This window comes from Astyanax mexicanus, chromosome 4 (assembly GCF_023375975.1).
Source record: "Astyanax mexicanus isolate ESR-SI-001 chromosome 4, AstMex3_surface, whole genome shotgun sequence".
Classification (NCBI taxonomy): domain Eukaryota; kingdom Metazoa; phylum Chordata; class Actinopteri; order Characiformes; family Acestrorhamphidae; genus Astyanax; species Astyanax mexicanus.
Window position 1 is genome coordinate 58,060,247 of NC_064411.1, and position 21,718 is coordinate 58,081,964.

At 39.8% G+C, this 21,718-nt stretch overlaps 1 protein-coding gene and 1 long non-coding RNA gene across 6 annotated transcripts in view; both read left to right on the forward strand.

Annotated features, from left to right (window-relative positions):
- The window catches only part of vav3b (vav 3 guanine nucleotide exchange factor b), a 69,143-nt gene that overhangs the window by 17,839 nt on the left and 29,586 nt on the right, over positions 1 to 21,718 (forward strand). For 2 of the 4 annotated variants that reach the window (XM_049476745.1, XM_049476747.1), the window contains exons 4-11: positions 398 to 463; positions 911 to 1,010; positions 1,463 to 1,558; positions 2,365 to 2,433; positions 6,164 to 6,267; positions 6,358 to 6,457; positions 7,642 to 7,737; positions 16,397 to 16,465. In XM_049476745.1, the coding sequence (XP_049332702.1) occupies positions 398 to 463; positions 911 to 1,010; positions 1,463 to 1,558; positions 2,365 to 2,433; positions 6,164 to 6,267; positions 6,358 to 6,457; positions 7,642 to 7,737; positions 16,397 to 16,465 (700 nt within the window). The remainder of the gene's footprint in view (positions 1 to 397; positions 464 to 910; positions 1,011 to 1,462; positions 1,559 to 2,364; positions 2,434 to 6,163; positions 6,268 to 6,357; positions 6,458 to 7,641; positions 7,738 to 16,396; positions 16,466 to 21,718) is intronic. The other 2 variants (XM_049476746.1, XM_049476748.1) reach the window with 1 other exon arrangement.
- LOC125801083 (uncharacterized) lies at positions 16,482 to 21,468 on the forward strand. Of its 2 annotated transcripts, XR_007438583.1 has the most exons (5): positions 16,482 to 16,915; positions 16,958 to 17,087; positions 18,156 to 18,239; positions 20,182 to 20,233; positions 21,332 to 21,468. It is a non-coding gene; the product is annotated as an uncharacterized LOC125801083 (long non-coding RNA). The 2 variants fall into 2 exon arrangements; XR_007438584.1 differs by lacking the exon at positions 18,156 to 18,239 and having other exon boundaries at positions 16,958 to 17,103.

Consider the following 21,718-nt stretch of genomic DNA (forward strand, 5'->3'; position numbering starts at 1 on the left):
TTTATGTATTGTGTGAATGTTGTGCATTTCTCTGATTGTTTTAAATGTTAGGAATTGTGTAAATTTATTTTTTTTGAAATTTTATGAATTTTATAAATGTCAAGAATTTTGTTAATTTTCTGAATTTACATATTTTTGAATTTGTGAATTGTGCTAATTTTATGAATGTAATAAATTCTAGGATTTTTTTATCGTGTAAATTGTGTGATTTGTGAATTTTAAGAATTGTGTGAAATTGATGCATTTCATGAACTTTGTGAATGTTATGAATATGCCAGTTTTATGAATTGGCCAATTTTTTGTATATCTAAATTTGTTTAATTTTATAAATTGTGTGAAATGTATGAATTTCATGTGTGTGTGTGTGTGTGTGTGTGTGTGTGTGTGTGTGTCTCAGGCCGTTCCCGACGGAGGAGAGTGTGGAGAATGAGGATATCTACATCCACCTGGCGGATCTGATGGAGTGAGTGAAACCAGAACATCATAAAACATCAGTGTGAACACAGAACAGGGTTAAAACCACATTATTACAATATTCAGTAAGCTGTGTTCTGATTGGCTGACTGTAGTTTGAGTATTTATTTATTTATCATAAACTCTATTGTGTGATTCTCTGGGTAAAACAGGGTTAACGTTATTTTTAGGTTTATAAACTGAGAGAAGAGAAAAGTACCTGTTTCTGAGTGTGGGGGTTTAAAACCCCCCACAACTTCCTGTAAACCCCCACAGCTGATTCTTACGTTGTGTAAACATCGCTAATATAACGCTATTAATTATCCTTATAGACTAATAACAAAAATACAGCACCTCAGATTAACCCCGCCCATTCACACTCTGTAAATGTAACGCATGTGTGTGTGTGTGTATATAATGTGTGTGTGTGTGTGTGTGTGTGTGTGTGTGTGTGTAGTGAGCAGGTGCTGGAGGATGTGTATGATCCGGTGTACGGTGATGTTGAGGGAGGAGAGATTTATGAAGATCTGATGAGAACAGAAGCTGCAGCTCACACGGTAACTTACACACTGTCTTTACTATCGTAACAACGGGAAAAGTACACCTTGCGCGGATTGCTATTGTAACGGTGCAGCTACCTGGATGTGTTCAACAAACTCTTCTCAGCAGAGGAAACTGAGCTGCTGGTTGACGCTGTGAAGGAGCTCCAGCAGCTCATTTACGGGAACAGCAATGTTATTTTATTTACTATTCTGTTTATTGTTGATGTAAAAGTTGGGTTTGTGCTGCTGTGTGTTCATGTGTGTGTAATAAGTGGGGGCGTACGCTCGGCTCGGCACAGTGCCTGTATTACCGAGATAGCGATGAGCGTCTGACTGTTGGCGTCTGTCTAGGTTGTATTCAGTCAGTGGAGCTCCTGTGTTTTCTGTTACCAAGATAAACAAGATAAAACTCCAGAAATGTACCTGAAATTTACCTGTGTGTGTGTGTGTGTGTTTGTGTGTATCAGCAGAAGCAGGTGGAGGTGGATGTGAGGAGCTGTTGTCTGTTGGAGATTAAACAGACGGAGGCGAAGTACACCGAGACGCTGGAGTCCATCGAGAAAGTGAGCAGCGCCCCCTACTGTTCATTTACTGCATCTCCTCTAACACAACCAATCAGATTCTGTTACCAGATCAAAGACTAATTTAGAGGGTTAATTTAGAGGAGAAGATCTCTAAGCTGATACATTGTAACATTCACACAGCAGATAAAAGCGTTCCAAATCTGATATATTTGCTTATATGTGATACAGATGTGATATTTTTAATTCTGATTTGGGTTAAGTCAATATATGGTATTGAAGTCTGATACGTATCCAATTTGTTGCAATACAACTTCAAAGAGAGTGATTTTACCAAATTAAAAACCTCTGGAATATAATCAAGAGGAAGATGGATGATCACAAACCATCAAACCACCAAACTGAACTGCTTGAATTTTTACACCAGGAGTAAAGCAGCATAAAGTTATCCAAAAGCAGTGTGTAAGACTGGTGGAGGAGAACATGATGCCAAGATGCATGAAAAAAAAACTGTGATTAAAAACCAACCAGGATTATTCCACCAAATATTGATTATTTCTGAACTCTTAAAACTTTATGAATATGAACTTGTTTTCTTTGCATTATTTGAGGTCTGAAAGTTCTGCATCTTTTTTGTTATTTCAGTCATTTCTCATTTTCTGTAAATAAATGCTCTAAATGAGAATATTTTTATTTGGAATTTGGGAGAAATGTTGTCTGTAGTTTATAGAATAAAACAACAATGTTCATTTTACTCAAACATAAACCTATAAATAGCAAAATCAGAGAAACTGATTCAGAAACGTAGCTTCAGGATCTGATTCTGATTCAGTTCCTCTGTTCTTCAGTTCTTCTTGATTCCTCTGAGGAAGTTCATGTCTGCAGCAGATCACAGCAAAGTCTTCCTCAACATACCGGTGAGAAGAGTCTTTACTGTGCGCTTATTTATTTGTATATTTGGGGATTAGTGTATTTTAATACTTGAGTATTTGAATATGTGTGTAATAGTATGTGTGTACTTGAGAAATTAAGTATAGATGTATTTTATAGATAAAATGTGTGAATGTGTGTAATGGGGTATTTGATTATTTGACGATGAGAGGTGTATTTGTGTATTTAAGTATGTGTGTATTTGACAGTTGGCGAATTTAAATACTTGAGTATTTGAATATTTAAGTCAAGTAAACAAATACACAAATAGTCAAATACATACATCATCAAAAACACACATAGCTAAATACATAAATACACAAATACACACATACTCAAACATGTGAATATGTTTGTAACTGAATATGTGTGTATGTGTCTAATTGAGTTTGTGTGTATTTGAGTATGTGTGTACTTGAGTATTTGAGTATGGATATATTTGAGTGTATGTGTATTTAAGTATGTGTGTATTTAAATATGTGTATTTCAGTATGTATTTGAGTATTTGTGTATTTAAGTATGGATGTATTTGAATATGTGTATGCAAGTATGTATGTATTTGAGTATTTGTGTATTTAGGTATGTGTATATTTAAGTATGTGTGTGTTTGAATATGTATTTGCGTGTTTGTGTATTTAGGTATGTGTGTATTTAAGTAGTTGTGTATTTAAGTACATGTGTATTTAAGTATGTGAGTATTTAAGTACATGTGTATTTAAGTATTTGTGTATTTAGGTATGTGTGTATTTGAGTGTGTATTTGAGTATGTATTTGAGTATTTGTGTATTTAGGTATGTGTGTATTTGAGTGTGTATTTGAGTATGTATTTGAGTATTTTTTTACATTACATTACATTACATTACATTTGGCAGACGCTTTTGTCCAAAGCGACTTACAATAGTCAAGTACAATGTAAAATAAGTTTAAAGGTAAAGCATCTTTGGATAGGGATAAAAGGAGGTCAAAGGGGAATAATAGGATAGAGGAGTGAAGGAGGGGAAGAAGGAAATGAGGTTAGAAGTAGTTAGTGTGTTAGAGGTGTTAGGAGAGTAAGTGCTCTTTGAAGAGCTCTGTCTTCAGGAGTTTATTAAAGATAGTGAGAGATTCTCCTGGTCTGGTAGTGGAAGGTAGTTTGTTCCACCATTGGGGAACTCTGTATGAGAACAGTCTGGATTGCTTTGTGTGAGTGTTTGGCGAAGCGAGGCGACGTTCATTGGAGGAGCGCAGCGGCCGGGAGGTAGCGTAAGCCTTCAGGAGCGAGTGCAGGTAGGAAGGAGCCTGTTCTGTATCACCTTGTAGGCGATTGTAAGCACTTTGAATTTGATGTGAGCATCAACTGGTAGCCAATGGAGCTCAATGAGCAGCGGGGTGACATGTGCCCGTTTTGGCTGGTTGAAGACCAGACGTGCTGCTGCGTTCTGGATCATCTGGAGTGGTTTTACTACACAGGCCGGGAGGCCAGTTAGCAGGGCATTGCAGTAGTCGAGGAGTGAGATGACGACCGCTTGCACCAGGAGTTGGGTGGCCTGTTGCGTCAAGAACGGTCTAATTTTTCGGATGTTATAAAGCGCGAAGCGGCAGGATCGAGCAACTGAGGCCACATGGTGCGTGAAGGAGAGCTGGTCATCAACCAGAACACCCAGGTTCCTAGCAACCTTTGTCGGTGAGAGAGAGAGAGAGTCGATACTTATAGAGAAGTTGTGTTGAAAAGATGGTTTTGCTGGTATAATCAGAAGTTCAGTCTTTGAGAGATTTAATTGAAGGTGATGCTCCTTCATCCATGAGGATATGTCAGAGAGACACGACGATATCCGTGCAGAGATTGAGTGATCTTCAGGTGAGAATGACAGGTATAGCTGGGTGTCATCAGAAAAGCAATGGTAGGAAAATCCGTGTGAGCGGACAACCTGACCAAGAGAGGTGGTGTATATGGAGAAGAGAAGGGGTCCCATTACCGAACCTTGGGGAACCCCAGTGGATAAGGAGCGGGCTGAGGACAGCTGTCCTTGCCACGACACCTTGAACGAGCGCCCAGTGAGGTACGATCTGAACCATGACAGCACATTATCTGCGATCCCCATGTTTGAGAGTATAGTTAGGAGGAAGTCATGGTTGACTGTGTCAAATGCGGCTGAGAGGTCCAGCAGAATGATCACTGAGGACTGACCTGCAGCTCTGGCAGTTTTTAACGCTTCAGTCACAGACAACAGAGCCGTCTCGGTAGAGTGTCCTTTTTTGAACCCAGATTGGTTCTGGTCCAGAAGGTCATTCTGGGAGAGGAAGCCAGAGACCTGATTTAAAACTGCTCTTTCTAGTGTTTTAGAGAGAAAGGGTAGCAGTGAGACCGGTCTGTAGTTGTCAACCTGGGCGGGGTTGAGAGAAGGCTTTTTAAGCAGTGGTGTCACATGTGCTTGTTTGAAAGCAGTTGGGAAAACACCAGAAGTTAAAGAGGCATTGATGGTGTGAGTGATAGCCGGAATGATTGCAGGTGCGATAGTTTGCAGTAGGTTTGAAGGAATTGGGTCAAGCGGACACGTAGTAGGACGGCTACGTGTTAGGAGAGCCAGCGTCTCGGTCTCAGTGAGAGGAGTGAACGAGGAGAAAGCAACGCCTTCGGTGGAGGGACACCGGGCAGTAGAGGATGCAGTAGGACTGCTACATTGTGCATCAGTAAACTGGTTGCTGATGGCCGCCACTTTGCCAGTAAAGAATGAGGCAAGTGTTTCAGCCGTAAGGCAGGTAGCCGGAGGAGGAGGCGGAGGGTTGAGTGGTGATTTAAATGTAGCAAATAGTTTCCGGGAGTCTGTGAGAGAGCAGAATTTATTGTGATAAAATTCAGCTTTAGCAGTAGTGAGGTTGGCTGAGAAAGAAGCCAGGAGCAGTTGGTAATTTTTTAGGTCTGCTTGTTTTTTGTTTTTTTGCCATTTTCTTTCGGCAGCTCGGAGTTTGGAGCGTAGTTCCCTGAGTGTGTCATTTTTAAGCCATGGCTGCGGTTTGTTTGAGCTAATGGCTCGAGATGAAAGAGGACAGAGGTTGTCCAAACAGGAGCTTAGTGTGGAGCAGAGAGTGTCAGTGGCATCATTTACATTGAGTGATGAAAATGAGCCTGGTGGAGGCATATTGTCAGTCACCAGTGAGGAGAACTGGTCTGCTGAGAGATCTCGAAGATTTTGGCGGAACGAGACCATAGTAGGAGTAGCTGTGGGTTTATTTGAAATATGAACATTGAGTTTCATAAAGTAGTGATCTGAGACGTGCAAAGGAGTGACAGTTAGAGAGTCGGTGTCACAGTTACGAGTGAAGATCAGGTCTAGTTGTTTGCCAGCTTTATGTGTTGGAGGGCTGGGGACCTGCTCCAGTTCGAAACACTGCATGAGGGATAGGAAGTCTGTAAAGTTGGTACTGTCATGGTGGATGTTCATATCCCCTAGAATGAGCATGGGACAATCTTGCTCAGGGATAGAAGACAGTAGCATGTCAAGTTCATGCTTGACATGAACTTGAGTATTTGTGTATTTAGGTATGTGTGTATTTGAGTGTGTATTTGAGTATGTATTTGAGTATTTGTGTATTTAGGTATGTGTGTATTTGAGTGTGTATTTGAGTATTTGTGTATTTAGGTATGTGTGTATTTGAGTGTGTATTTGAGTATGTATTTGAGTATTTGTGTATTTAGGTATGTGTGTATTTTTAAACTGATGTACTCTGTATCTGCAGGATCTGGTAAAAGTACATAAAAGTCTGGTGGTGGATCTTCAGGACTCCATCCAGCACAAAAACGCCTCCAACCTCAGTCAGATCTTCCTGATTTATAAGGACAGGTACAGATCAGATCTGTAATAAATATAAAACATAAATTATGTTATATAAAATAGTTTAAATACTGCTGTTCTGTGCTCTGTATGTTTCAGGCTCCTGATCTATGGGGTTTACTGCAGTCAGGTGGAAACAGCCATCGCTATGGTGGACTTCCTGTGTAAAAACAAAGAGGATATACGTCTGAAATTAGAGGTACAGCGCAGTTATAAAACCAAGCAAAACCAACAGTCCTGTAAAACTGAAGAAAACACAATAAAATCAAACAAAACTCAAGAGAAAACCATCACAAGTCCTGTAGAACTAAATAGAAATTAATAATGCCCAATAAAAAACAATAAAATCCAACCAAACTAAAAAGAAAACTAACAAAATTCCTGTTAATCTGAAAAAATCCCAATGAATCCCAATAAAATCAAACCAAACTCAAGAGAAAACCAACAAGTCCTAAGTCCTATAAGACTGAGGAAAACACAAGAAAATCCAACCAAGCTCAAGAAAAAATATTGCAAAACTGAAGAAAGAGCAAAAATACCCAGTAAAATACAAACAAACTGAAAAGAAAACCAACACAAGTCTTGCAAAACTGAAAAAAAAAAAACAAATAAATCAAACCAAACTCAAGAGAAAACCAACACAAGTCCTATAAAACTGAGGAAAACACAAGAAAATCCAACTGAGCTCAAGACAAAATATTGCAAAACTGAAGAAAACACAATAAAACTAAATACAGTTCAACCAAACTTAAAAGAAAAGAATCAAAATGCCTGTTAATCTGAAAAAGCCCCCCAAAAAAACACAATTAATCTAACTAAACTCAAGAGAAAGCCAACAAGTTCTTGTTAATCTGAAAGAAAGCACAATAATACCCAATAAAATCTAACTAAACTAAAAAGAAAACCATCAAATGTCCTTTAAAACTAAAGAAAGCACATTAATACCCAATAAAATCAAACTAAACTAAAAAGAAAACCATCAAATGTCCTTTAAAACTAAAGAAAGCACAATAATACCCAATAAAATCAAACCAAATGTAAGAAAAAAGCAACTTAAATCCTGTTACTCTGAAAAAAAGCTTCATAAAACACAATAAAATCCAACAAAACCCAAGAAAATGCAAACTAAAGTCTTGTAAAACCCATGAAAGCCCCAGTAAATCCAATTAAACCCATATAAAAACCCCAAAAATACAAAAAAAATACATATTAAAAACAAACAAACAAAACTATACAAACAGTAAAAGTCCTGTATAACTGAAGAACATAGTTTTTACTTGTTTATGTTATTTCTTTCATTAAACAGAAGAAAGTGGGTAATGTTTTTATTGATAAAAGTAAATATACTGTATTAAAGATTTTTTAAACATGTTTTTTTTACAGGAATGTTCTAAGAGAGCTAATAATGGGAAATTCACTCTGAGGGATCTACTGGTGGTTCCCATGCAGAGAGTCCTGAAATACCCCCTCCTACTGCAGGTAATACACGCACTCACACACACACACATTGCTCACACACACACACACACACACCAGTTGGTTTTGCTATTATTGTGAGGACCTTGCATTCATATAATAATAGCTGTATCTAATGCTACATGCTTATGAAAAGCATTTTTTCTAATTAAGTATAATTTTTGGTAAGAACATAGTGAGGACCGACAAAATGTCCTCACAAAACGACAAATTATCACATCTGGTCCTCACAATGGTAGAAAAACATGCACACACACACACACACACTTTCAGTATCAGTGTGATGGTCGTATTTGCACTATTGACGTTTCACTATTTCTGCCAGTTTAAGGATGTAGTTTTAGCGCCCCCTGTGGGTTCCCTTCCTAAATTAAAATCTCTGCTGATACAGAAGAAGATTTATATTATTAGATTAATTTTATATAGATTTTTGTGGATAAAAAAAAAACTGCACACATTTCAATCAATCAATCAATCAATTAACTTTTTTTTTCTCTCGAGAATATATTAAGGGTGACCCTCATTTACAGTATTAAAGGGATTCAAAGCGTTTAATAAGTAATTAGAAATAATAATTAATAAATTAATACAAAATTAATTAATAAATTAATAAAAAATTGACACATAAAATGTAAAGAATTTATACAATTTAAAATTAAGAACCAGATAATAATAAAAAAAAGTAAAGTAAAATTATAAGAATGATAAAAAAAATGATACAATTTATAATAATAAATTAAGAACATGGGAATCAAAATAAAAACATAATAAAAAACGAATTAGAGAAATAAATAAATAAATAAACAAACAAAAATAAATAAAACGAATTAAAAAGTAAAATAATAAAAAAGATAAACTCATTTAAAAACTAATTTAATGAGAAATATCATGTTTCCACTAGTCTCCACCAGAGGGAGACACACTCTGTGTTTACGGTGATTAGTCTGTTGGTGTGAGGAGCTCTGTTTATATTAAAGTACAGTTTTAATCCCGTTTTATCTTGTAATAAAAATAATGTACACATTCCATACTATATTTATAATACCTTTATACTGCACTTTTTTAGGAATTAACCGTCAAATAATCTGGAAAGTTTTATTCTTAAACTTTAATTAAAAGGTTTAATTTACTTTTTGGTCAATTACTAACTTTAATTTATGAATTAATTTATAAATTAAGAGATAACATTTTTATAAATTTTTATAGTTTAAAGTTATAGAGTGGAGAGGAGTTCCGGTTACGTCACCAGATAGATGGCGGCATAAGAACTTGTCTCCCGACTAAAAGAGCGAAAAAACGCCCCAGAACTTGAAAGTTACTATTAAAAAGTGGATATTACCTTTGCATGGAAGACGGGGCAGGAATGGCGACTAGGCTTAAGGGTAAAAAATCGACCCAATATCCAGAAAAGCAACTTCTCTTGCTAACGCTACAGGCCAAGATGGTGGACGAGCGGAAGAAACGGCAGAAGGAGCTAATCTGGAGCTGATTCTTAGAGAAATACGGGATTTTCGACAAGACTGCAGATCCCAGCTCGAATCCATTAAAGGAGAGATTTCGAAAGTGAATTCTAGGATGGATGAGGCAGAAACACGAATCTTACAGAACGAAGAAAGAATACAAGTCACGGAGGATGTCCTGGCTGAGATGCTAAAACTTCAGGCGCAGCTACAGGGGAGGCTAATGGACCAGGAGAGCCGTTCAAGACGTGAAGGACGTGAGGATATATGGCGTTCCAGAAGGAGCAGAGGGGGATGCAGACTCTGTGATTACTTTTGTTGAAGAGTTGCTCAGAGAGAACCTCGAAATACCACCGCGCTCTGGGTCCGCGACCCCCCCGGGGGCTCCGCCGAGATCACTGGTGGCCAGATTTCTTCGCTACAGAACGAAGGAAAACATCCTAAAACTGGCATGGCAAAGGAGAGGCTTTGTGTGGAACAACAGCAAAATAAGTCTGGATCATGACTACGCATCCGGAATCCTCATCAAACGACGAGAATTCGCAGAAGCACGACGAGCTCTGAAAGATAACAACATAAAGTTTCGGACTCTGTATCCAGCAAAGCTGAAGGTATTCTATGACGAAGGGACAGTAATCTACGAGTCAGTGGAGGAGGCGACACGAGACATGGCAAACCGGGGACTACCTGTAACTGTGATCTCTCAGCCTGACAGGCTTCTGGACCAGGTTCAAGCAGACCACCGTCCAGACGGGGCGGTCGCGATAAGGGAGCTGCTGGCTTTAAGCGCTAGGCACTAGCGAGGTGACAAGACCAGAACAATCTCTTCAATCAGGTACCAGGGTTTAGTTACGGAAAACGAACAAACGGCAGGAGAAAATGCATCCTAGTATATTAAAGTGAACTAATTTAGTCGGGATTGATAGGAGATGCCAGTAAAGGCAAAACATGGAGGGCCCTCTTAAAAGGACAAAAAGTAGAGGTTATCCCTCTAGATCTGCATTAAGACCTCATTCTCGGAACTACCAAAGTCATTTTCATTTGTTCTTTGCTTAAAATTGTTTTACTTATTTCTAGTGAAATTGCAATTGTTCTTGTTGCCATGGGGATTTTCTAACTATGTTACAGAGGAAATTGGAGGAGGTCGCTCTATGTACTGTATGTACATTTATCTGTATTTGCTTATTTTCGATACGAAGGGGAATGGAAACAAATAATGTTATAAAAATTATTTCTTTCAATGTCAGTGGGGTCCTAAGTCCAGTTAAGAGACGTAAAATTTTGTCCAAATTAAAAAAAGATAAAGCACACATTGCGTTACTTCAGGAAACGCATCTAAACAAAGCAGAGCATGTTAAGCTAAAGTCAATGGGTTTTAAGCATTTGTATTTTTCCTCATATAAGGCAGGACATAGAAGAGGAGTAGCAATTTTGGCAATAGAGGGATCAGTAATAACACTTTGAAATGTGTACGCTCCTCCAGGAAGTGATTGGAGTTTTTTTCAAAAGGTTATTTGATTTGATGGCTAGTTCCCAGGGTACACTGATTTGTGGGGGGGATTTAAATATTCGTCTGAATCCAAATCTAGATTCTTCTGGAGTAAGCATTCAACAAAACTCTACATGTAAGAAAATAAATATGATGATGGAAGAATTAGGATTAATAGATATATGGAGAGAAACATATCCATCTAGTAGAGATTATACACATTATTCTTCACCACACTCAACATACTCAAGAATAGACTATTTTCTTCTGTTTAGTCGGGATAAGTACAAGGTTAGGGATTGCGATATTGGTACAATAGATTTGTCTGATCATGCCCCGGTTTATTTATTTATTGTAGATTTATATTAAAACTCATACAAACTATGACAGAAAAACATATGGAATTATTTAGTTACATTGTAATGATGAAACTGGCACTTATCAGAACCGCCACAATTTTTTTTACTGGTACTGTCAAACCACTATATTTACTAAACTTTTATTTTACTGAACTTATATTTGACCAAAAACCAAAAATGAGGCAAATCCTGCCATGCTCCCACATCTTCAGTATTGAGCAGCACTTTAGGGACCGTAGGAAAAATACCAGACAAAATAAAAAATGAAAAAAAAAAAATTAAAAAATAATTAACTTGCTCAAAATGTGACCTTGCTATGTTAAACTTTGTAATGTCTTTGTACCATTGGCTTGACATTTAAAAAAAAGTTAAACAAAGGAATTAATAATTTATTCATTTTGTTTGGTAATTTTCCTACGATCCCTAAAGTGCTGCACAGTAGATCACAGTAGATCAACATTATGGAAGCTGAACTCAACTATTTTAAATAATCCTCAGACAGTTCAGGGTTTAAAAATGGACGTAAAAGAGTACCTAGCACAAAATGACAATGGAGAAGTCTCACCGCCTATATTATGGGATGCTATGAACGCGGTCATGAGAGGAAAAATCATAAAGATGACTTCTATTAAGAAAAAATTAAGGTCTCAGAAATTAGAACAAATGCAGACACAATTAAAAAAATTACAGACAATGAATTACAAAACATCCCAGACAAAACTGAAGCAGGAAATAAATACATTAAAACATGAAATAAATGAGATATATCATTTGGAAATACAGCAGAAACTCTTGTTCTTAAGTAATAAAGACATTATGAAGTGGGGGGGGGGGGGGGGGGGGGGGATCTGCAAAACTCTTGGCTTATAGACTGCGGAAACAGCAAGCGGATAATACTATTTACAAAATTAGAAACCCAAAAACTAAAGTGATTGAATCTAAACTGGAGAAAATACAAGAAAGTTTTAATACATATTATAAAGATTTATACTCCCAACCCACTATGTCACATGACCTACAGATTGATACATTTCTAGATACTTTGCATTTACCAGTAGTAACAGACTCACAAAATGAAACACTTCTAGAGGAAATTTCAGTTGAGGAGTTAAATCTGGCCATTTCTAGATTGAAACCGGGGAAATCTCCAGGAACGGATGGATATACCTCTGAGTGGTATAAATCACTCGAAGAGGAACTTGCTCCAGTATTGTTATCAGCTATGAACTGGATTTTAGAAAAGGGTGAAATCCCACCTTCGTGGAAGGAAGCAATTATTTCAGTTATACCCAAAGAAGGAAAAGACAAATCAGAATGGGGTAACTAAAGGCCAATCAGTGTACTTAATTTAGATTATAAACTATTTACATCTATTCTAGCAAGACGAATTGAGCAGTTTTTGCCTAACCTTATCCATTTGGACCAGACCGGATTTACACAGCAACGACAAACACAGGATAACATAAGAAGAACCCTACAAATAATGCCATACATTAAACAAAATAAACTTGAAGCAGTGTTAGTGAGTTTAGATGCAGAGAAGGCGTTTGATTCGGTTAGATGTTTTTTTTTATATAAAGTTTAAAAAAAAATTTGGCTTCCATCAGACGTTTATTAAAATAGTACAAACAATATATAATAAACCCAGTGCAAGAATTAAAATAAACGGGGACCTTTCAGACTCATTTGTGCTAGAACGTGGAACAAGACAAGGTTGCCCAATTTCTCCCTTGTTGTTCTCTTTATTCATTGAACCTCTAAGTCAAGCAATTAGACAAAATCAAAATATTAAAGGAATTGATGTTTATGGTGTTGAGCAAAAGCTTGCATTATTTGCGGATGATGTCTTAGTATACTTAGGGCAGCCCACTCATTCGTTTGGGAGACTGATGACTATGCTGGAAGAATTCAGGCTTCTTTCAGGATATAAACTTAATATACTAAAAACTCAGGTGATTTCAATTAACTATGTCCCACCAAAAACTCTATGTGACACATATCCATTTAAATGGCAGGCAAATTGTCACGCCGCCTCGTTCTCCTTCCACATTACCGGACTCCATTTCCCAGAATCCTGTTGATTATGACACCAACAGTATCCGTTCTACTTCACCCAATCACATTTCGCTCCGACGCTCTGATTCACCGGTGTTCTGAGTTAGTTCCGGTTCATACCCATCTAGCTCCGGTATTTAAGTCTGCAGTTTGTAAACAAACACCGCGAGGTATTGTTAACTGATGTTGCATACTAAGTGTTCTCCTATCGTTTCTCGTTTTGGCTTTATGATTACGACTCTGTTTTTGGATTATTGGTTTACGTCTTTTGTCTTGCCCTTATTGGATTTATTGTATGGTTGGACTGATACTCGGCTACGAACTCGGACTGTACTTTCGACTACGTCTTTGTTTTTCGGTGAGATCTTTGTTTGCCTGGCTTTACTGTTTCTTGTTATACTGCCTGTTAATAAACCTGTTTGCTTATTTTACTCGGCTTGCGTCACTCCTCACTACCTGGCGTTACACAAATAATATAAGGTATTTAGGAGTAGTTTTACCAAAGGATTTGTCTGAGCTGCTTCAAGCAAATTACGGTCCCTTAAATGTTAAAATAAAAGCAGATTTGCAAAGATGGAATTAAATTCCATGCCTTACTCTAATTAAGAGAGTAGAGACAGTCAAAATGAATATACTACCTCGATTACTTTATCTTTTCCAGAGCCTACCAATAGATATATCTGATCAACAATTTAGAGAATGGGATAAATGGATTTCTCGATTTGTTCGGCAGGGAAGGAAACCTCGAATAAAATATACCACATTACAGCTGGGAAAAGAGAAGGGAGGTGTCGCCCTCCCCTGCCTCCGAGATTATTTTTATGCTTCTCAGCTAAGGCCTTTAATATGTTGGTGCGATAACTATTATGCAGCAAGATGGAAAGAAATTGAAAATGCAATGGCACCCAATTTTCCACTGGAAGCTATGATAGCCGATAGAGAATCCCTGGATTGGCTTAACTTTGAAGATTTGGGAAAGGATAATTACTCTAAGTGATACACAGGGTTGTATAAAATTGTTGAGATGGTGTGCCCATGACAGTGACTTCTCCCCCAATAAAGTGGATAGTGGCTTTAAAATGTGGGCTAAGAGGGGTCTAACAACATACATTACTTTTTTACAAAAGGGAGTATTTCAATCATTTCAGTCTTTAAAAGAAAAATATGGATTGGAACAGAAGGATTTTTATAGGTATCTTCAAGTACGAACCTATTTTAATAAATTAATTAAACAGGCCGACCCACAAGCGCAGGAGAAAGGAAATCTTAAGTTTATTTGGTCCACTGGTTGGTGGGGCGCAGTGGATAACACCACTATCTGCTAGTGAGTTACCACAATGTGTGGGAGACTGGGGTTCAATTCCTGGTTTGGGCGACTGAATGCTGCGCTACACCAATAAGAGTCCTTGGGCAAGACTCCCAACACTACATTGGTCCACCTCTGTAATAGTAATGACCTTGTAAGTCACTTTGGATAAAAGTGTCAGATAAATGCCGGAAACTATTACATCAGGTGTCTGTCCTGGCCTCATCTCGAGGCTTTGTAAAGAATTCAACTCTCTTAGGAATGACAAAACACTTTACATTAAGGAAAAATGGGAAAAAGAGGGGGGGGGGGGGGTGTCGCTGTCAGAGGAGGATTGGAGTAAAATATGTCAAATTCCTTAACCTGGAGAGAATTCTGCTGGAAAAACATGCTTAGATTTTTTGTAACTCCTGTGCAGAAAAGGCATCAGGGTTCTGGGTCTAATTGCTGGAGATTATGTGGCACAGAGGGTGCAGGTCATTTTCATATTTTTTGGGATTGTACTGTATTGTCTGGATATTGGAGGGCTATTTATCAGGCTGTCTGTACTATATTTCAGTTAAATATACCCTTTGACTTTGCTTTTCTTTACCTGGGGCATCTCTCTTTGGACATGTGTTCAAATGAAAAGAAATGACTGAGTATCCTGCTTGCTGCAAGTAAAAAGGTAATCACACGGAAGTGGTTATCCACTAAGCCTCCTCAAATTCAAGAGTGGTATGATGTTGTTTATGAAATTTTTATAATGGAAAAACTTACTTATTCATTAAGAATCCAAATTGATCAATTCAATCGGATCTGGTCTAAATGGCTAGTTTATATAAGACCCCAACGACCTGATTTTTTGTAGACCCTATGACCTCTGACTTGGATCTTTCTTTTCTTTTCTTTGTACTGAAACTTCCCCACTTTTATTGTAAATAGTTATTTGCCTTAAAATAAATAAATAAATAGATTAAAAAATGGTGATTTACATCCTAGGGACGTCAGATTACATTGTTAAATAGAATTACCTTTGTTATTTTATTTTGTACAACATTGTCAATTGTTCGAGATGTATGGATACTGATAGCATAATGAAAGTTTTTGTATTATCTGTTTCTCTTTGATGGACTTCTCCAATAAAAAAAAAAAAAAAAAAAAAAGTTATAGAGTGGAGTGTTTGCTGCCTTGTTTGATAGCCCTATCCTGATGGGATTAGTTTCTCAGGGCGTCCTGGGGTAATTTCCTCTGTGATTTTATTCCCGTCCAGAACGATCATGTAGGTGTTTTTCTCAGACGTCCTCTGAGAAAATTACAGGCTGAATTATCTACTGTTTTTCTCTGAACTCCGTGCTCCTCCGGTAATTTTAGTCCCGTCCGGACGCACATCTCTGAGTTTCGTCTCCTCGCCTTTAATAAAATAGATATTTGTCCACTGCTGCGCACCGTAATTACACTTTGGGCGCGCCACGGTTTCCACGGAGATCCACATTAAAAACACAACAGTGAGTGGAAATGGAGGAGCTACTGCACGCTGTGATGTCATGTGACCGAGAAAAAAACATTAAAACTCACTGATCCTCCTGTTTTTATAATTGCAGTCCGGATGCAGGAGTTTTATCACTAAAGAGTAGAAACTAATCAGTGAAATAGATTTTCCTTTCCTGGAGCAGTCCTGATGAGTGCCAGTTTCACCATTACTGGTCTTTGAAGTGACTGCACTACAGAATTTAGAAATGTGTGTATGTGTGTGTGTGTGTGTGTATCTGGCACTGTGCCAAGGACAAACCCCTAAATCTCCACATCCATATGTTGGGTTATTTAGTGACAGGCAATCTCCCACAATCCATCACCAACACACACACACACACACACACACACACACACACACACACACATACTATACACACACACACACACACACACACACACACACATACTATACACACACACACACACACACTATATGCACACACACACATAATAAAATAATTTGATCTGATTTCTGCAGGAACTGGTGAAACACACTCAGGACTCCTCAGAGAAGAACCAGCTACGCCTGGCGCTGGACGCCATGAGGGTGAGGAAGATAAATCATACTTTTATCATTATCATGAGATAAATGTTTACAATAAACACATGGAAAAAAGCAGTGATAACAGTGAGAACTCAAACTGCTTACCTGTGTTCAGCAGACTGTGCTCATATTACATAACAGGCTGGAGGCAGAGTGAGGTAGAGTGAGGCAGAGTGAGGTAGAGTGAGGTAGAGTGAGGTAGAGGTAGAGTGAGGTAGAGGTAGAGTGAGGTAAAGTAAGGAGAAGTGAGGCCGAATGAGGTAGAGTTTACAGAGCAAAGTACAGTGAGCTAGAATGAGTCAGAACTTGGGAAAGCAAGTCAGAATGATGTAGAACGAGGCAGAGGTAGAGTGCAGTAGAGCCAAGTAGAGTTTTTTAGAATGAGTCAGATCATGGTAGAGTGAGGTAGAGGTAGAGTGAGGTAGAATAAGGTAGAGGTAGAGTGAGGTAGAGGTAGAGTGAGGTAGAATAAGGTAGAGGTAGAGTGAGGTACAGGTAGAGTGAGGTAGAGTAAGGTAGAGTTAGAGTGAGGTAGAGTGAGGTAGAGGTAGAGTGAGGTAGATGTAGAGTGAGGTAGATGTAGAGTGAGGTAGAGTGATGTAGAGTAAGGTAGAGGTAGAGTGAGGTAGATGTAGAGTGAGGTAGAGTGAGGTAGAGGTAGAGTGAGGTAGATGTAGAGTGAGGTAGAGGTAGAGTGAGGTAGAGTGAGGTAGATGTAGAGTGAGGTAGAGGTAGAGTGAGGTAGAGTGAGGTAGAGGTAGAGTGAGGTAGAGGTAGAGTGAGGTAGAGGTAGAGTGAGGTAGAGTGAGGTAGATGTAGAGTGAGGTAGAGGTAGAGGTAGAATGAGGTAGAGGTAGAGTAAGGTAGAGGTAGATATAGAGTGAGGTAGAGTGAGGTAGAGGTAGAGTGAGGTAGAGGTAGAGTGAGGTAGAGTGAGGTAGAGGTAAAGTGAGGTAGAGTGAGTTAGAGTAAGGTAGATGTAGATGTAGAGTGAGGTAGAGGTAGAGTGAGGTAGAGTGAGGTAGATGTAGAGTGAGGTAGATGTAGAGTGAGGTAGAGTGAGGTAGAGGTAGAGTGAGGTAGATGTAGAGTGAGGTAGAGTGAGGTAGAGTGAGGTAGATATAGAGTGAGGTAGAGGTAGAGGTAGAGTAAGGTAGAGGTAGATATAGAGTGAGGTAGAGGTAGAGTGAGGTAGAGGCAGAGTGAGGTAGAGGTAGATGTAGAGTGAGGTAGAGGCAGAGTGAGGTAGAGGTAGAGTGAGGTAGAGGTAGAGTGAGGTAGATGTAGAGTGAGGTAGAGTGAGGTAGATGTAGAGTGAGGTAGATGTAGAGTGAGGTAGAGGTAGAGTGAGGTAGAGGTAGAGTGAGGTAGAGGTAGAGTAAGGTAGAGGTAGATATAGAGTGAGGTAGAGGTAGAGTGAGGTAGAGTGAGGTAGATGTAGATGTAGAGTGAGGTAGATGTAGAGTAAGGTAGAGGTATAGTGAGGTAGAGTGAGGTAGAGGTAGAGTGAGGTAGAGTGAGGTAGATGTAGAGTGAGGTAGAGTGAGGTAGAGGCAGAGTGAGGTAGAGTGAGGTAGAGTGAGGTAGAGTGAGGTAGAGGTAAAGTGAGGTAGAGTGAGGTAGAGTAAGGTAGATGTAGATGTAGAGTGAGGTAGATGTAGAGTGAGGTAGAGTGAGGTAGATGTAGAGTGAGGTAGATGTAGAGTGAGGTAGATGTAGAGTGAGGTAGAGTGATGTAGAGTAAGGTAGAGGTAGAGTGAGGTAGATGTAGAGTGAGGTAGAGTGAGGTAGAGGTAGAGTGAGGTAGATGTAGAGTGAGGTAGAGGTAGAGTGAGGTAGAGTGAGGTAGATGTAGAGTGAGGTAGAGGTAGAGTGAGGTAGAGTGAGGTAGAGGTAGAGTGAGGTAGAGGTAGAGTGAGGTAGAGTGAGGTAGATGTAGAGTGAGGTAGAGGTAGAGGTAGAATGAGGTAGAGGTAGAGTAAGGTAGAGGTAGATATAGAGTGAGGTAGAGTGAGGTAGAGGTAGAGTGAGGTAGAGGTAGAGTGAGGTAGAGTGAGGTAGAGGTAAAGTGAGGTAGAGTGAGTTAGAGTAAGGTAGATGTAGATGTAGAGTGAGGTAGAGGTAGAGTGAGGTAGAGTGAGGTAGATGTAGAGTGAGGTAGATGTAGAGTGAGGTAGAGTGAGGTAGAGGCAGAGTGAGGTAGAGGTAGAGTGAGGTAGATGTAGAGTGAGGTAGAGTGAGGTAGAGTGAGGTAGATATAGAGTGAGGTAGAGGTAGAGGTAGAGTAAGGTAGAGGTAGATATAGAGTGAGGTAGAGGTAGAGTGAGGTAGAGGCAGAGTGAGGTAGAGGTAGATGTAGAGTGAGGTAGAGGCAGAGTGAGGTAGAGGTAGAGTGAGGTAGAGGTAGAGTGAGGTAGATGTAGAGTGAGGTAGAGTGAGGTAGATGTAGAGTGAGGTAGATGTAGAGTGAGGTAGAGTGAGGTAGAGGTAGAGTGAGGTAGAGGTAGAGTGAGGTAGAGGTAGAGGTAGAGTAAGGTAGAGGTAGATATAGAGTGAGGTAGAGTGAGGTTGAGGTAGAGTGAGGTAGAGTGAGGTAGATGTAGATGTAGAGTGAGGTAGATGTAGAGTAAGGTAGAGGTATAGTGAGGTAGAGTGAGGTAGAGGTAGAGTGAGGTAGAGTGAGGTAGATGTAGAGTGAGGTAGAGTGAGGTAGAGGCAGAGTGAGGTAGAGTGAGGTAGAGTGAGGTAGAGGTAAAGTGAGGTAGAGTGAGGTAGAGTAAGGTAGATGTAGATGTAGAGTGAGGTAGATGTAGAGTGAGGTAGAGTGAGGTAGATGTAGAGTGAGGTAGATGTAGAGTGAGGTATAGTGAGGTAGAGGCAGAGTGAGGTAGAGGTAGAGTGAGGTAGAGTGAGGTAGATGTAGAGTGAGGTAGATATAGAGTGAGGTAGATGTAGAGTGAGGTAGATGTAGAGTGAGGTAGAGTGAGGTAGATATAGAGTGAGGTAGAGGTAGAGTGAGGTAGAGGTAGAGTGAGGTAGAGTAAGGTAGAGGTAGATATAGAGTGAGGTAGAGTGAGGTAGAGGTAGAGTGAGGTAGAGTGAGGTAGATGTAGAGTGAGGTAGAGTGAGGTAGAGGCAGAGTGAGGTAGAGGTAGAGTGAGGTAGAGTGAGGTAGATGTAGAGTTAGGTAGAGGTAGAGTGAGGTAGAGTAAGGTAGAGGTAGATATAGAGTGAGGTAGAGTGAGGTAGAGGTAGAGTGAGGTAGAGGTAGAGTGAGGTAGAGTGAGGTAGAGGTAGAGTGAGGTAGAGGTAGAGTGAGGTAGAGTGAGGTAGATGTAGATGTAGAGTGAGGTAGATGTAGAGTAAGGTAGAGGTATAGTGAGGTAGAGTGAGGTAGAGGTAGAGTGAGGTAGAGTGAGGTAGAGGTAGAGTGAGGTAGAGTGAGGTAGAGGCAGAGTGAGGTAGCGTGAGGTAGAGTTAGGTAGAGGTAGAGTGATGTAGAGTGAGGTAGAGTAAGGTAGATGTAGATGTAGAGTGAGGTAGAGTGAGGTAGAGGTAGAGTGAGGTAGAGTGAGATAGAGTAAGGTAGATGTAGATGTAGAGTGAGGTAGAGGTAGAGTGAGGTAGAGGTAGAGTGAGGTAGAGTGAGGTAGAGTAAGGTAGATGTAGATGTAGAGTGAGGTAGAGGTAGAGTGAGGTAGATGTAGATGTAGAGTGAGGTAGATGTAGAGTGAGGTAGAGTGATGTAGAGTAAGGTAGAGGTAGAGTGAGGTAGATGTAGAGTGAGGTAGAGTGAGGTAGAGGTAGAGTGAGGTAGATGTAGAGTGAGGTAGAGGTAGAGTGAGGTAGAGTGAGGTAGATGTAGAGTGAGGTAGAGGTAGAGTGAGGTAGAGTGAGGTAGAGGTAGAGTGAGGTAGAGGTAGAGTGAGGTAGAGGTAGAGTGAGGTAGAGTGAGGTAGATGTAGAGTGAGGTAGAGGTAGAGGTAGAATGAGGTAGAGGTAGAGTAAGGTAGAGGTAGATATAGAGTGAGGTAGAGTGAGGTAGAGGTAGAGTGAGGTAGAGGTAGAGTGAGGTAGAGTGAGGTAGAGGTAAAGTGAGGTAGAGTGAGTTAGAGTAAGGTAGATGTAGATGTAGAGTGAGGTAGAGGTAGAGTGAGGTAGAGTGAGGTAGATGTAGAGTGAGGTAGATGTAGAGTGAGGTAGAGTGAGGTAGAGGTAGAGTGAGGTAGATGTAGAGTGAGGTAGAGTGAGGTAGAGTGAGGTAGATATAGAGTGAGGTAGAGGTAGAGGTAGAGTAAGGTAGAGGTAGATATAGAGTGAGGTAGAGGTAGAGTGAGGTAGAGGCAGAGTGAGGTAGAGGTAGATGTAGAGTGAGGTAGAGGCAGAGTGAGGTAGAGGTAGAGTGAGGTAGAGGTAGAGTGAGGTAGATGTAGAGTGAGGTAGAGTGAGGTAGATGTAGAGTGAGGTAGATGTAGAGTGAGGTAGAGTGAGGTAGAGGTAGAGTGAGGTAGAGGTAGAGTGAGGTAGAGGTAGAGTAAGGTAGAGGTAGATATAGAGTGAGGTAGAGTGAGGTAGAGGTAGAGTGAGGTAGAGTGAGGTAGAGTGAGGTAGATGTAGATGTAGAGTGAGGTAGATGTAGAGTAAGGTAGAGGTATAGTGAGGTAGAGTGAGGTAGAGGTAGAGTGAGGTAGAGTGAGGTAGATGTAGAGTGAGGTAGAGTGAGGTAGAGGCAGAGTGAGGTAGAGTGAGGTAGAGTGAGGTAGAGTGAGGTAGAGGTAAAGTGAGGTAGAGTGAGGTAGAGTAAGGTAGATGTAGATGTAGAGTGAGGTAGATGTAGAGTGAGGTAGAGTGAGGTAGATGTAGAGTGAGGTAGATGTAGAGTGAGGTAGATGTAGAGTGAGGTAGAGTGATGTAGAGTAAGGTAGAGGTAGAGTGAGGTAGATGTAGAGTGAGGTAGAGTGAGGTAGAGGTAGAGTGAGGTAGATGTAGAGTGAGGTAGAGGTAGAGTGAGGTAGAGTGAGGTAGATGTAGAGTGAGGTAGAGGTAGAGTGAGGTAGAGTGAGGTAGAGGTAGAGTGAGGTAGAGGTAGAGTGAGGTAGAGTGAGGTAGATGTAGAGTGAGGTAGAGGTAGAGGTAGAATGAGGTAGAGGTAGAGTAAGGTAGAGGTAGATATAGAGTGAGGTAGAGTGAGGTAGAGGTAGAGTGAGGTAGAGGTAGAGTGAGGTAGAGTGAGGTAGAGGTAAAGTGAGGTAGAGT